Source organism: Seriola lalandi, unplaced genomic scaffold (genome assembly GCF_002814215.2).
Source record: "Seriola lalandi dorsalis isolate HSWRI2012SDOR001 ecotype SW California unplaced genomic scaffold, Sedor1 jcf7180002054890, whole genome shotgun sequence".
NCBI classification, from domain to species: Eukaryota; Metazoa; Chordata; class Actinopteri; order Carangiformes; family Carangidae; genus Seriola; species Seriola lalandi.
This window is the reverse complement of record NW_019525442.1, coordinates 249865-264678: the sequence shown is the minus strand read 5'-3', so window position 1 is coordinate 264678 and position 14814 is coordinate 249865. Positions and strand designations below refer to the sequence as shown.

At 39.6% G+C, this 14814-nt stretch overlaps 2 protein-coding genes across 3 annotated transcripts; one reads left to right on the top strand and one right to left on the bottom strand.

The window, feature by feature from the left end:
* Positions 1 to 71: 71 nt before the first annotated feature.
* akr1a1b (aldo-keto reductase family 1, member A1b (aldehyde reductase)) lies at positions 72 to 5942 on the top strand. Of its 2 annotated transcripts, none has more exons than XM_023429225.2 (9): positions 72 to 210; positions 1778 to 1873; positions 2795 to 2914; positions 3095 to 3246; positions 3642 to 3837; positions 3927 to 4126; positions 4992 to 5064; positions 5167 to 5253; positions 5636 to 5942. In XM_023429225.2, the coding sequence occupies exons 2-9, from the start codon at positions 1793 to 1795 to the stop codon at positions 5699 to 5701; spliced, it is 975 nt and encodes a 324-aa protein (XP_023284993.1). In that variant the 5' UTR covers positions 72 to 210; positions 1778 to 1792; the 3' UTR covers positions 5702 to 5942. The 2 variants fall into 2 exon arrangements, with proteins under 2 accessions (XP_023284993.1, XP_023284992.1); XM_023429224.2 differs by lacking the exon at positions 72 to 210 and adding an exon at positions 243 to 361.
* Positions 5943 to 6170: 228 nt separating this feature from the next.
* Positions 6171 to 12898, bottom strand: cunh19orf44 (chromosome unknown C19orf44 homolog). Its single transcript, XM_023429222.2, has 10 exons — positions 12447 to 12898; positions 11711 to 11881; positions 11489 to 11616; positions 10868 to 11351; positions 9640 to 10027; positions 9009 to 9088; positions 7981 to 8473; positions 7689 to 7778; positions 7070 to 7236; positions 6171 to 6678 (listed from the first exon to the last, which is right to left on the bottom strand). Exons 1-10 carry the CDS (start codon positions 12552 to 12554, stop codon positions 6589 to 6591), a joined length of 2199 nt encoding a protein of 732 aa, XP_023284990.1. The 5' UTR covers positions 12555 to 12898; the 3' UTR covers positions 6171 to 6588.
* Positions 12899 to 14814: the final 1916 nt, after the last annotated feature.

Here is a 14814-nt window from a genome sequence, read left to right as displayed (position 1 = left end):
AAAGGAGACTTTCTCAGCTGAGGCAAGTGTCTCCTCCTCTTCCTCACCGGAAACACAGGATTCATCATCCCGGAAAGGGAAATGTCAACAAAATGAGGTGGTGTTTTTGAACATTAAGCAGTAGACGACACTCTTGCATTCTTGTCCTGCTTGGGAGGACTACAAGAAGAGGTCCTTGTTTGAGGTCTCAGGCTTTAAAATCTTGAAACAGTAAGTTTACGACTCAAACTGAGCGCAGAGCCGCTGCCCACTGGCCAATGTTATGTAATTTCAGAACTGAAGTGAACCGACCATGCAGTCATTCAAATGTCAGGTCCTAAAGCCGATATTCCGTCGTTTATGTTTTGACGCTGGCAAGAGGGTGAGTAAGTCGATAACTTTCACAGTGGTTAGCCCAGACCATTGTATGTGTGAACATAACACGGCCAGGAACGTTAATAGAAGTGGGAGTGTGTGTGTTTTTTTTTTCCGAGAAGAAGCTAAAGCTAGCTAGCTGTTATTTCAGCTGGAGCTCTAGCGGTGATTTGTTTTTAACGGGCAGTTTTTTTTTTTCTACACGGAGAGACGAGTGATGTCGCAGATTTTAACCTTTGTCTTAATAAACTGCAACGTCCGCCATTACTTTTGCATCTGCTGCGTCTTTTGCATCCATTGCCTCACCCCTTTGCGTGCTAACGTTAGCTAATGTTTAATATTAATATATCCATTGGCTGGTTTTCACGTCTCGAGCTGTCAGAGCTGCTGAGCTCGAGGTCACTGTCGCTGAGGCGTGGTTGTCGCGCGTGACTTTTCAGGAAATCAGCTGACAGACCTGGATTTTGGAAAGATCTGGAAAATATCTTTTTTTCCCCCCTGAAGATATTTCAGAAACTATTGGTGCTTCACATAACTTTGGCATTCATTCGTATCATTTTGTATCTAACTGTCTTCCATCCTGCTAGAGATAAAGACGTGCGTTTATTTTTCTTAAATCTTGTCTGGACATGATGACTTAAATTTTTTTGCAATTTGTCAAAGGCTGTTTGAGTAATTATTTAATATTTTTTATTTGCCAGCTGCAATAGTATGTGGCTGGTATTGTTTTCACCTTGAGTGTGTATGTGTGTCGCAGGAACTACCACAGAGGTGGTTTTGAGGACAGGTATTTAGACGTCTGTCTGTTGACAGATATTGTCACTGTGATAGTGTTACGAGTGTGCAAGATACAGTCATGAAACTTTACAGGTGTATAGCTGAGATTAAAATGAAGGCTGAGTTTGAAAATGAATGTTATTCTGCTCGTGAGTACTGAGTACTCATATAGTTATGCAGTAACGACTACTGAGTACTCATGGATTGAACATCAACATGTCAATGGGCCTTGTGGCTAGTGTGACCCCATTACAAGATGTCTAGATTCTTCTTGTTGCCAAATATTATGATTTCTTAATCTCTTAGAGCATCCCAGATAGTGTGCTCTGAGTTTACAGTATTTTTTAATAAAAAGTTAAGTCTGGTGACTTCTTCTTTTTGGACAAGACCATGTTTTGTATCTTTACAGGACATTTTCAATGTTTGACCTTTATCTAATCCTGGTATTGTTTTTTTTAAGGTGTTGGTTGTAAATCATACTGTGCATTGTTACATAAGTGAAGCTTATTATAGATTTCTGTTACAGTTTGTTGAACAGTGAATATCTCCTGTGTATCTCATGAAATTCTTGCTACTGCAACTTTAAGCACCCAAGGAAGCCAAGCAGCTTTCCGTACTGACTGATGCTCTCCTCGTCCTTTTTAAGGTGATCCTGAGAGGCATGAATGACTTTGCAGTTCTCAACACGGGGCGGAAGATGCCCCTGCTTGGACTGGGAACTTGGAAGAGTGAACCAGGAAAGGTAGAGGCTGCACTTTTATCTTGTTTTTAATAATAATATGTTTGATAAATTTTCCTCTTTTGTGTAATTCATTTCCTAATAACAACCAGATAACATCTCTGCCTGTTCAGTTCCACCCTGTCCTTCTTCCAAATGCAGAAATATATCCGTAATGTCACACATTAAGGCTGCACATATCAACAGTTTTATATTAACAACAGATCAAATTACTTTGTGTAATGTGAAATGTATTGCTTGTACTGAATGACACCTCTTCTAGTCTAACTCTATGGTGCAGTTATGGTTTCATGACTCACAGCTTTACTGTTTTGGTTTAGTCAAACAGCTCTTAACATGTAGTCTCCAACGACAGCAGGCAGCTGTCTCCAGCATAAAGCTCTAAAATCCCACTGTACACCATCCACTCGGCACCAAATAACAAAGGCAGAGAAAGACAAAGTCACTGACTAACTGGTGAACAAAGTGGAGAATTTAGCAGAGCCAGATATTTCCCTTCAAGAGTTGATGGAGACCAAAACAGAGCTAAAAATAACTTAATATTGGACCTACCCTTGCCAGGTGGACTGACAAGTTAAAGCTAATGTTGCTGACTAACATGTTTACCATATCAATTTATTATACAATATTTTGATGTTGCATGTTATACTGCACCCACATGGCTGAAATATCATTTAATGCCACTGCAGATACACAGGTTTGACAGAGACCTAATTTCATTTGCCAACAAAACTTAAAAAACTTTCATGTTTTTGTTTCTATGTTTCACCATACTTCCTCCTGTTCAAACACTGAATGTGAAAGATTGATTTAATCAATGAACATAAGGTGTAGCAAGTTCCACACTGTAGCAGTTGATGGCCATGTCTTTAAATAATGTCTGTGTTTTCATTTAACTGTTGTGCTATTTGACCTCCATCACAGGTGAAACAAGCAGTCATTTGGTCCTTGGAGGCTGGGTATCGCCACATTGACTGTGCAGCCATTTATGGCAATGAGGTTGAGATTGGAGAAGCCCTACAAGAGACTCTAGGCCCTGGCAAGGTAAAACAGCTTCAGCAAATTAGAAGGTCAAAATTTCAGTAAAAATGGTGTCTGTTCCATAACACATAATGACAGTAATATGTCCATTGAGGGTGATTGATACCAGATACTGACATCTCTGTCTTTCAGATTTCAGCTTGTACTTAATTATTTCTATTGTCTGACATGTCTGTGCACCAGTCGCTGAGGCGAGAGGACGTGTTCATCACATCCAAGCTGTGGAACACCCGACATCACCCAGAAGACGTGGAGCCGGCCCTGCTGAAGACCCTGAAGGACCTGAAGCTGGAGTACCTGGACCTCTACCTCATCCACTGGCCCTATGCCTTCCAGTGAGCTCAACCCACTCCAAAGTCGAACTTGTTATCTTGAGAAAAACCACTTTTGGTTTTCTCAAGATAACGAGATAATGACAACATAGTCATGAGAAACCATCTTTGTTATCCTGAGAGAACAAGGTCATTAAGTCATTATTCCAAGATAAAAACATAATTAACTTCTTATTTTGAGACTTTGGGCTTTTAAAAATGATTTTTGAAAGGGAAAAATTGTTAAAGTTTTGACGCTACATTCATCTTCATACTATATAGGCCTTAAAGTGAAACTTGCAATGGAGCAATATTTTAAGAAAATAAATGGGAAAGAGAACTTGTTTACTTGTTTTCCACTTCAGCCTGTCCTTGGTTATTCTCTCCATTAAATCGGGCTCCCTCTTTGTATCCACCAGACGCGGAGATGTTACTTTCCCCAGAAAGGAGGATGGCACCTTGCTGTACGACGAAATAGACTACAAGCTGACCTGGGCTGCCATGGAGAAGCTGGTGGGGAAGGGTCTCGTCCGATCCATCGGTCTGTCCAACTTCAACAGTCTACAGATAGATGACATCCTGTCTGTTGCCAGCATCAAACCAACTGTCCTACAGGTACAGGGACGTACAGGTATGGTTTAGGTGAGAATTTAGCTTAGTAAAGTCTTAAGTCACCCTGGTATCCTTGTATTTTGTTTGGACAGGTAGAGAGCCACCCCTACCTGTCCCAGGTAGAGCTGCTGGCCCACTGTCGGGACCGGGGCCTGGTGATGACGGCCTACAGCCCTCTGGGCTCCCCTGACCGGGCCTGGAAACATCCAGATGAACCCGTTCTGCTTCAGGAGCCTGCGATTGCCTCCCTCGCAGAGAAATATAAAAAGACCCCAGCTCAGATTATTCTGAGGTGATTTCACTGTGCAGTTACTGGCAGGTGTTCTACATTTCTACCAACCAATACACTTTTCAGAGTGATTTTGAACTCTAAAGACATTATATTTTTTTTAATTATAAAAAGTCTTCAAATTTAAGCTCTTGAAGTAATTCTTAAATCCAGATGTTTTCACAAGAAGCCTCCTAACCTCTTTACTAAATATCACGATAGCACTTAAAGTTTACGTTTGTGTACATCAGCCAAATACTACCGGTTTTAAAAGGTTTGGTTCTAATTTAGCATTTTTAACTTGATACTCTGATCGAGCAACATAAAATTAAACCACAAACAGGATGAAAACATAGCCTCCTTTGCAGAAGTAAAAAATGAGAAAACACAATCAAATACAAAAACAAACTGCAAATTGAAGGTAATTTACAATCAGTGTCTCCATTACATTATTTGTCAGAAAGTATCGACAGGTTTTTTCAATTCTCTATTTACCATATTTAGGGTTTTCTTTTTCTCCTTTTGTTTTGTTTATGTAAAAAAGTGAATATTGATGAGTAGGAGGCAACATGCACACCACTTGGTTTATCTCTTTTGTGGTCAAGGGAACCAGTGCAGAGGTGAAAAGTGTCTTTGGGGGCAGACACTTCTCACCTCTGCACTGTTTTCTTACTTCCTTTTAAAAAGATTATATTGGCTGATGTAATGTTGCAAGATTTTTTAAACTCTTCACACAAACAAATGACACCTAGTTGTATGCTTTAAAAAAACTGTTTACAGCATTGTCAGGTATACTTGATTCGTAGTAACAGGGCTAAAATATGCAGTGGTAAGGTCAAGCAACTCTCCAGTAACTGTACAATTTTAAAAAAGTTTGTTCTATTTGCAGGTGGCAGACACAGAGAGGAGTGGTAACGATCCCCAAGAGTGTGACAGAGTCACGCATCAAAGAAAACATTCAGGTGACATAAAATCTTTAGTCACAGCCATTCATTTCTGTCATGAAGATTTTTATGGATGGTTTCCTTAATTGAGAATAAGCTGATATCATTTGCTGTTGTCAGGTGTTTGACTTTACCCTTGAGGCAGAGGAAATAAAAAGCATCACTGCACTCAACAAAGGCTGGCGCTACATTGTACCAATGATTGAAGTAAGTGGGGTCTATTTCAGTTTGTATAATTTCACTTTTTAGTATTTTTTTAATATACAGGAGCCTGTGATTATCACAGATTAAATATTGATCATCATTATCCACCAAGGTCCGAGTATGATCTTAATTGTATAGAGGTTGTAGTCTGTGATGATCTACATCATCTTTATTAGGTTTTTTATCCTGGTAATTGTTTAATGGAGCAAAATTCAATGTAAAGGATATTTTGGCATAAAATATTATCCACCCCTACTCAAGCAGCTACGTGAGCATCTGCTGAAAAAGCAACAGTCTGGCTTTGAAAACCAGTTTGTAGAGGTGAACCTAAATTCATTACTGAAGAGCAGAGGGAAATGTTTCAGCTTTGGTTTGGGTGTTACAGGTGGATGGGAAGCGTGTTCCCAGGGATGCAGGACATCCTCACTACCCTTTCAATGACCCCTACTGATGAGTCACACTACAGCCCAAATTTGTGCCTTCAACAACCCCATCAACATCACGTTACCCTCCCAACATCACCGGTACATTTTTCTGTATCCTGGCATTGGAATTTGTCTTTAGATCATGTCAAATCCTGCACGTATCATTAGAATATTTCAAGTTACTGTTGGTGGTGAAGACTGGAAAGTCTGGTATGACTGTATACATACTGTATGTGTTATTTTTTAAATAAACATTTTGTTACTTCAGCCGGAGGTGTCTTTATTCGACCAGTTGACTCTTCATGAATGTTGGCCTGTGGAACAATGTGGTGTTGTGCAGTGTAGAAACTTTACTCAAACTATAAATGTACATCAGTCTGAATTTAAATACAGTATTGAAATGCAGATTAAGTTTGTTTTCTAGATTTGGAGTGGACATTTTCAGATTTTTTTAAATACTATTTTAACCAATGCATCATAACAGAATGTCAGTCATGAAGGTATAAAATTGTTTATCACGATTTTCTAAGAATGTACAAGTGACAGCAGGGATGCTTAATATTATTTCACTAGCAAAGTGTGGGTGTGTTATTGCCTTTGTCACACAATGAATCCATTAAAAAAATCTGATACATTCAAACGTCACTATATCACATTACTTAAACTGGCACAAATTAAAAAACTGAATGTATGATGTGATTTTCTGCATTATAGAGGCTCATGATCTTAGAGTGCACTTTACAGAAGAATCAATTCAAATCTCCATGGTATGTACGGTGACTGACTGACAACAAATATAATTCCATAGTAGAAAAATAGTATTTCATTATGTATAAATCTCATTTACTCATACAAGAAGAAATGGCAAATGCACATGGGAGTTCAGTATTCCAGTTCGACTGTGCATCCACTGTCACACACAGTGGCAGTCTCTCATCTCCTGCAGCACCTCTTCTAAGGCTTCCTCCATTGTGAGTTTTGGAGGTCTGTGCTTGCGAATGTACTGTGGAAAGAATGATGAACGTGTGTGAGTTAACTACAGCTTTAAGAAAGCCACCTTTTAGTCTTGAATATAATACCTGACTGGTTTCAGTTCAATTTACTACTGTCTCATGACACTGACTGATCTTCCACTACAATGAGAGACCAGCTACATCACTGTCAGTGAATGCAGGAAAGTTGTTTATGCAGTAAACTTCCTATCATCCTATCATGCAGAGACAGACATGTTATTGTTCTTCCACAAATGAGTTATTCACCCGATGATGCTTTGAACCAGTGATGACACAGTTTCCTGTGCTGAGCAAAACTTTTTAGTAAAATCTGTAAATCAGGATTATTCATAACTGAATACTAGAATGTCATTGTGTGCATCCTCAAGTAGCGTGCATTACCTCCTTGGTGTCCTCCAGCGTGGTGTATCTGTAGTTTGGTGGTTCCAGGCTCTGCACCAGGCAGGAGTGAAGCTGTCGACTGCTCTCGATGAAGCGTCTTGTCATGGCGAGCTGCTGTTTCAGCATATCGTTGAGTACAAATACAGCTGGATTGAAGCTGCTGAGAGCTGAGAAAGGGGGCACACAGAACAATAACCTTTGTTTTTTACTGTTTTACTGTAACCAAAGTCTTGATGGCATGATATGAAGTCACCCTGCAAGGTTCAATTGCATTTCAACAACAGATGGTGCTACAGCACCATGATAAATGCAAATGGTCATGAATCTGACTCATGATTTTGCATTCTTCTTCTTCATGAACAAATCCCAGATATTCCTCAAAAAATCATGGCTTCCATCAAAAAATTGGCATTATTGTGTATCTCTACCATGTTTTTACTTTGATGTAGATCTGAACTCAGGTTCAGGTTTAAAACTATTCAACATTTTCAACTATAAACAGAACAAATTTAAAGGATTGTTTGGATCAAAGGAGATTTTCTGAGTGGTTTCAGGATTTCTAAGTGTATTTATGTTGCATCTTATTTTCTGTTTAATTTTCTGTTTAATTGGGTCCTACCTTCTACTGTTTCTGCACTGAGAGAATGAGCAGCCACAGGGGTGGGATTCATGTAGGTCATGCCCAGTGGAGGTTGAAATGAAGCCATACCTGGAGAGAGGAGAGTCACAGATCAGAGACAGACATTGTTAAAGCCTTGGGTCATACTTACTGTATATGATACTTGTAGCACTTTATTATCAATATGTCATTGTCAAACTAATCCTGATAACTTGATGATTAACTTAAGGAAATGTGGCCTGTACTACATCTTACATACATCTTACATTTATATAACGTATAGCAGACTTACCAGTTGACCATGTGTTTGCCATGGTATCAGGTTGGGTCTGTACTGCTGCCTCTTTTAAAACCTTTCTGGCTAAATCACGCCTATTCGACTTGTGACCTAAAGTCAGGCTGCCGTGTGATAGTGAGGATCTGGAGAGCCTGCTTCTGCTGAATGACTTTGATGTTTGACTGCGATCTAAGGTCCGCGAGGTTGTGTCCGAGAAAGTGCTCGAGTAATCATCTTCTGTCCTCTCACAGGATACATCTGAATTCGAAGCCTCCTCTCTGATCTCCGACATTACATCCAATTCATCTCCATCTCCTTGCAGGTGCTCTGAAACCTGGCTCTCACTGTAATTTGGCTCTGTCCTGCTCTCACTCTCAAAGTCACTTTGGTAGTCCAGCACATCCTCCTCTTGCTGTTGTTCCTCTTCCTTCTCCCCCTCTCTCAGTCTTGGTGGCTGCTGATGTCTGATCAGGGATCCAGGAATGGGGGCGCTGTGTTTGGCTTCTCTCTGTTTATGCAGCAAAAAGAAAGCAAAAACCTCAGTCCTTCAGAGAATCCACAGAGATCCCCATCAAAAGGAAAATAGCTCAAACTTATTATAATTAATATGAGTCAGATAAGTCAGGTTTATTTATATAGCCCATTAAATCACAAATTTGCTTTTAGGGTCTTTACAGAATATGACAACATCTGTCGTTAGACCCTTGATTAAGATAAGCAAAATGTCTACAATTCAATACTAAATCAACAACAACAGTCTTAACAAATGCTTATTGGAGCTCAGGGAAACTAGTGATTTCGATGACAGTTTTCTGTAGGTTCGTCCCTCTGACCATTATCTTTCACATTACACATAGTTATTGGAAACATTATTATATACATAAAAATATTCATTATATTCTTTAGTGCAGCTTTAAGTTAATCTGGCTATCTTTTTAAGTCTGTCCAGTGCGTAAGTACAAAATTTTGGTCAAAATTCCAAAATTACATGAACAAGAACTAGTTAACAATTTATTTCATTACGCTGCTCTGTCATTCCCCACCTCCTTTCTTGGTGTTTCCTCTGTAAATCCAAAGGTAGCAGGGACAAGATCGTCTAATGTCATCACATTTATCTTGAAGTCTGCAATAACATAAGATCACAACTGAATTTTATAAAAGAACAGCATTTATCCACACAACTGCCATGTGTATGACTACTAGTAATACATATTTGATATAAATTAAAAATAAAAACTGGCAAAATCATGATGGCAGCTGTATCAGTGATTGACATAACATGGCTATATGTTTAAAAGTAGTACATGTCCGAATGTATTATAATGCATGCATCATTTATTCCTGAAAACAGGAATTTATGCCTAAACATTAAAAAAGGCTTGTCATAAACTTATAATACCTTGCAAAACAACTTTCTGTTAATACTTTGCAGAGGAAAGATTTATGTACCTTGTCGTCCATCTAGGATGCATGAGATAAGAGTGAAGAAAAAAATGACTGATGAACAAAAGAACCATGTTACTTCTCTTGTATGCAAAACAAAAGGGGGAGCTTTTGGACATCAGCAAATGATTAAAACAACAATATTGTGACACTGCTATAATTGGTATAAACTGATTTTAAGTTCCACTGACTAACTGATCTGTCCTGAGGAACCTGACGAACTTCTCTCACCTCCAGAAGAGGCGAAACTCATCTCACTGTGGGGATCTTCGGAGCCAGGCCCCACAGGAAAGAGCTCCTCCAGAGAGAGCACCTCACTGCGGCCTGACATAGAGGAGAGGGAACGCTGTGGACTGCCAGCCCTGTGAGGAGAGTTCATTCTCCTCGGAGGAGAGGGGGAGACACGGGGAGGAGAGGGGGAGACACGGGGAGGAGAGGGGGATGGAGAGAGCACAGAGGGGCTGAAGTGGGCCTGAGCCTGGCCAGTGAATCGAAAAGGAGAACTACGGCGAGAGAGAGAGGCAGGGGAGCGAGATGGTGCTTCGTTGGAGGGTGACGAAGGACAAACAGCAGCTGGAGGAGGTGTGGAGTGAACCTTCTGACTGCTTTTGCTCGATATCTGTAACAGAGGAAAGCATAGCATTGGTGCATAAATACATACACTGTAAACAATTACCATGAAAAATAAAAAAAATATTGAGTTTGTGAGTGCAGATATGCAAAAAAAGAGGAACATGGTTCAGATCACACCTAACCCCCTGTCTGTGTCCCAGTTCCATACTATACACTAACACTGAGTAGATTTTTGAATATGGAGTGATTTCTCCTGCAACTATGACAAAATTAAATCAAATCTAAAAAGTCGGGGTACATTCTAAAATAGTCTTGATTTTTGCCCCACAATCCACTGAACAAAGGCAATTGAGGAGCAATTCACAGTATTAAAATACAATGTACTGTAAATAGTGGATGGTGGTAAAACCCAAAAAACCAAACCAATAAATTTTTTAAAAAATATTTAAAAATTCTGACTCATAATGCCATCAAAAAGCTGAAGTGACAGACAAGTCTGCAAATGTACTGTTTCATTTCCTGTTAGTAGAAAACAGTAAAGTACACTGATTTCTTGTGTATTGTGAAAATGAACATATAATACATTCTGTTCACAATTAATATCTAGTATGGAATTGGGATACTTGGGCCTCCATAACTACATTACACTTTGCGTCACTTGAAGCATGATGGGACATGAAGTGCCAAACTCAAAACATTTACATATTTTATTTACACTAGCAACACAACCACTGACATGTGAACTGATTACATTAACCTAACATACCCTGAAAATAACAATATATAGTGTGCCTATCTATGACACGTGTTGTCTATGACATAAGACTGTAAATAAAACGAGTGAAAACTAAACAAAAACAGCCCAGGGTGCAAATTTTATAAGTACCTTGTCCACTGTTCTCTTGGATGAAGGTCTCCCTGGTCTTAACAAGCTGTCGTCTGTTGAATCCCAAGAGTCTCCAAGCAGTTTCCTCATGTCCTCCTCATCACTTTCCAGACTCACGCCACTCATTACTCTGAGTGACTTTATCTCCAAATCTGCTGAAGGGACTAAAGTACCAGCAGCTCTGGACCTGGACCTGACACCAACATCTGGGCCTTTTGGATACCCAGAGGCAGCAGTGTTAGTACTGTCAACATCTACAGTTGCCTTGTTCTTGAGGAAACGTTTTCCTGTCAGACTCTGGTCACTGTTGGTCTGTGCTGAGACTGGCATAATTGCCTCCAGGGACTTGGAAGCTTCTGGTTGTGGTGAGATTCCCCGTCTGGCCTGCTCCTGGGCCTGATGACGGCTCCGGATACGGCTCTCAATTTGAGCCAGTCTACTCATAGCAGCAGCCTGGGAGCCAAGCCGGGAAGATGACACATATCTGACCAGATGGAGTGAGAGGGACGCATAAAGAGAAAAAAATTTCCACACTGAAATTATTTTTGCTTGAGAAAATATTCATTATTTCCACTCATAGTCATTAATAATTCTGTTTCTTTTACATCTACAGAACTGTACCCTGGTTCAGGATTATGCTGCATTTGGCTCCTGCTGACAGGTGACTGGCTGCAGTTGGGTGCAGGTGGTGGAGCCTTCTTCAAGAATCTGCTTCCGCCACCTCCCGGAGAGCTCTGAAGTCTGAGGTCCTGCCAGAAGACAACAAGAAGAGCCACTGTGATGCTCTGATGTTCTGAGCGACACAGCATCAGGTTGGCTACAATAATTTCTAAAGTTGTTTACCTTGATAGAACCCCCCTCTCCTCCCTGACTCATAACAGGAGCAACAGAGAGCACAGAGTCAGCTCCATTCTCAGGAGCTGAACTGACCGAGGACAGGTCGCTCAGATCCGAGTGTACAGTCTGGGTATTTGGGGGAGCAGATCTGGTTTTCAGAGACCCACCCACAGCACCCTAAGGAGAAGGAGAGGAGTGACAATACAAGTTTCTGGTTTTAAAGAAACCCTAAGAGTTTGCTCTACTTGCCAATGTTGGAAAACAACATAATTACATTCAATCAAGTAGTGCTTTGATGTACTGTATATGACATTTACTTTCCACTATGTGCTACATTATATTGTTCTTCTACTAACAGCAGACACTGACAGCCATTAATAACTTTGTGAATTCAGATTTTACCAACAAAACATAGCTTATAAAATGTTACAGATTAAGCATACCAATAAAAAATAAACAGTTAAAACAACATCTATCTGCTGAAACATTCAAATGCAGGGTTTATTCTGGATAGTACTGTTAGTTTTTATACTTAAGTACATATAGGTGACAATACTTTTGCATTTTTACTGAAGTTTTATTTTGAATACAGGACCTTTAACCGTTTTATGCGATTGATTAAGGACCTCAACAATACGTATTTGCTACTTTGCAAAACCATCTGAGTACTTCTCCCAGCACTGTAACCTAGAGTTAGCCTAGTGTTAAATGGTACAGTTAATGAATCGTGTTAAAGACTCACTGTATGTGCCCCTTGTGTGGACTCAGCGTCTCCTCTGCTGTTCTTCTTCGCGACGAGCAGAGCCTGAGCTCGGTCCAGAGCAGAGCTTCGACCTCCTCGTTTCCACATCTTCAAACTGACGCTCTTCCCGAAGGCTGTTTGGCTAAGCGTCAACTAATACATTGTTTACGTATACGTAAGAGGAGCCAGCCAAGTTTGTTAAGGTTTCATCCTTCGTTCATGTTAGCTAGCTAGTGGCTAACTACACATAGTGTACTTGAATAAAAAGTCAGTAATATATTCTTTTGGAGACGCTTCATGACCCTCTATAGTTTAACGTAAAGTGGTGTACCAGCCTCTACCTATATACTTCCTTCTTAGTAGATAGCAACTACTCTGGCGTCCCTTGTTTCCATGGAGGAGCTTCCTCCTTCTTCTTCTTCTTCTTATTATTATTCTGCTGCTTCTTCTTCTTCTTCTTCTTCTTCTTCTTCTTCTTCCTTTTTTTTTTTTTTTTTTTTTTTTTAATTTTGATTGGCGGTTGACAACCAACTTGCAAATGCATCAGCGCCACCTAGCGGATTGGGGTGTGGAACATTAGATTGGCAGGAAAAAAACGACAAAAAAATAAAGTAAAATTTCTCTATCAATCGTGTTTCTTTGAGATACTTGATTAGATGACTATACATTCCCCCTAACGCATCTCCAAGGAAGTTCTCTATAGAAGAGCCTTCTTCTTCTTCTTCTTCTTCTTGAACATAGATGATATTTTCAGAAACAACAGTTATCTATTATTTATCTTTTTATTGGTCATATTCTTATGTGGGCTGTTTATGACACTGACATTACTTTGAAACACTTGCACCATGGGTCCTAGTCAGTTCTGCATTCTGTTGACACAAAATTACACCTCAGGGCAAAGACAGAAATCAGTTGCTTCTCTGTGATAACCATGTTTTACAGCAGTTATTTTAAGGTGTTATAAAAATAAATCTGAGAATGATATGTTGAGGTGAATATCAGAACTTTTTAGTTTCCTTAGTAATAACCTGCAGCCAGCTGCAGAGACATGCTTAAGTCCAGTTCTTCGTTTCTGTTTTCCATTTTTCCCGTGGTCGCTGACTGTGCCACTGCGTTTAAGTCAAACATTCTTCTGGTTTGAGGCATTCAGAATCGCCTAATGCTGTTTTCATCCTGCAGACTCAGGTGGTTCACAAAGTGAGTATCTGAGTCTACACCTATGTGTAATAACAATCATCTTATTTTATATGTACTATGCTGTCAACAATGTGAAGGAAAATGTCAGTACTGTTTGCACTTCTCTCCCAGAACTTCAGTCATCCAGGCAATTCACTTAACATTCGTCACCTTGGCCTTGTCATAGTTCCTGTATTATTCAATGTACTGTATGTTATTATGATATTTTCTTGTGCCCTTGTGTATCCTTATATCAACGTGCTGCCTCTACAATTATAAACAAAATCCCGCTAAATTTCATTTTAGTATCAGCAAGGACACCACAGTCATACCCATAACATATGAATTTGGTTATTTTAGCTAAAGCTAACCTACAGCAGTAACTTCCAGATCAAAGCCCACAGACCTGAGCTGCTGCTTGAAAAAGATAATAAATAAGAGACCTTGGATAACATCTTAAAATTAACATTCATTCATGTCTTAAAGCTTAAAATTTGTTCATTCAGTTTGAAACTTCAGTAAATTGTGAGCTTGAAGAATTTGCTTGGAGGAAATTTGGGAATTTGAGGGTGCTACACCAAAACTAGGGAGTGAAGTGTAGTAGGATGCAGGTATGACTTGCATCTTCAAGATATTTTTCTCCTCTGTGACGTACTTGCTTGAAGTGGTTAGTAAGTTAGGGTTAAGTGACGTGGCATAAATGATCTGATGTCAAGGGAATAAATCTATGTGACTCGTTGGATGTCTTTCTGATTGAACTGACTGAAAACATCCAGCAAACAGAGAATAAATCACCTGCACAGCTCCAACAGCAGCTTTGGTGCTTGGAACTCATAAAAAATGCATTACGTAAGGTAAGAGGAAAATAAAATTCAAAGACATTTCTCAAGATACAGCAAGATAAAAGTAAAGCTAAGCATCAAAGGAAGAGAGAACACACAAACATGTAGTCATAACTTTAGTAACTTTGGAAAATACACATTAAGGTAAGAGGCACTTGAGCTGACAAATATTTTGCTCTAAGTACAAGTTTATGAACAGATACATGAATATTGCTAAAATGAGCTGAGAGGTCATGGCACACATGAGATTTTTTTTAGCTACAACATGAGGCTATCAAAACAAACTGTTACAGGACAAGAATGTCAGACTGACAGCTGAGATGTATCCAGACTGTCACCGCTCTTCATTT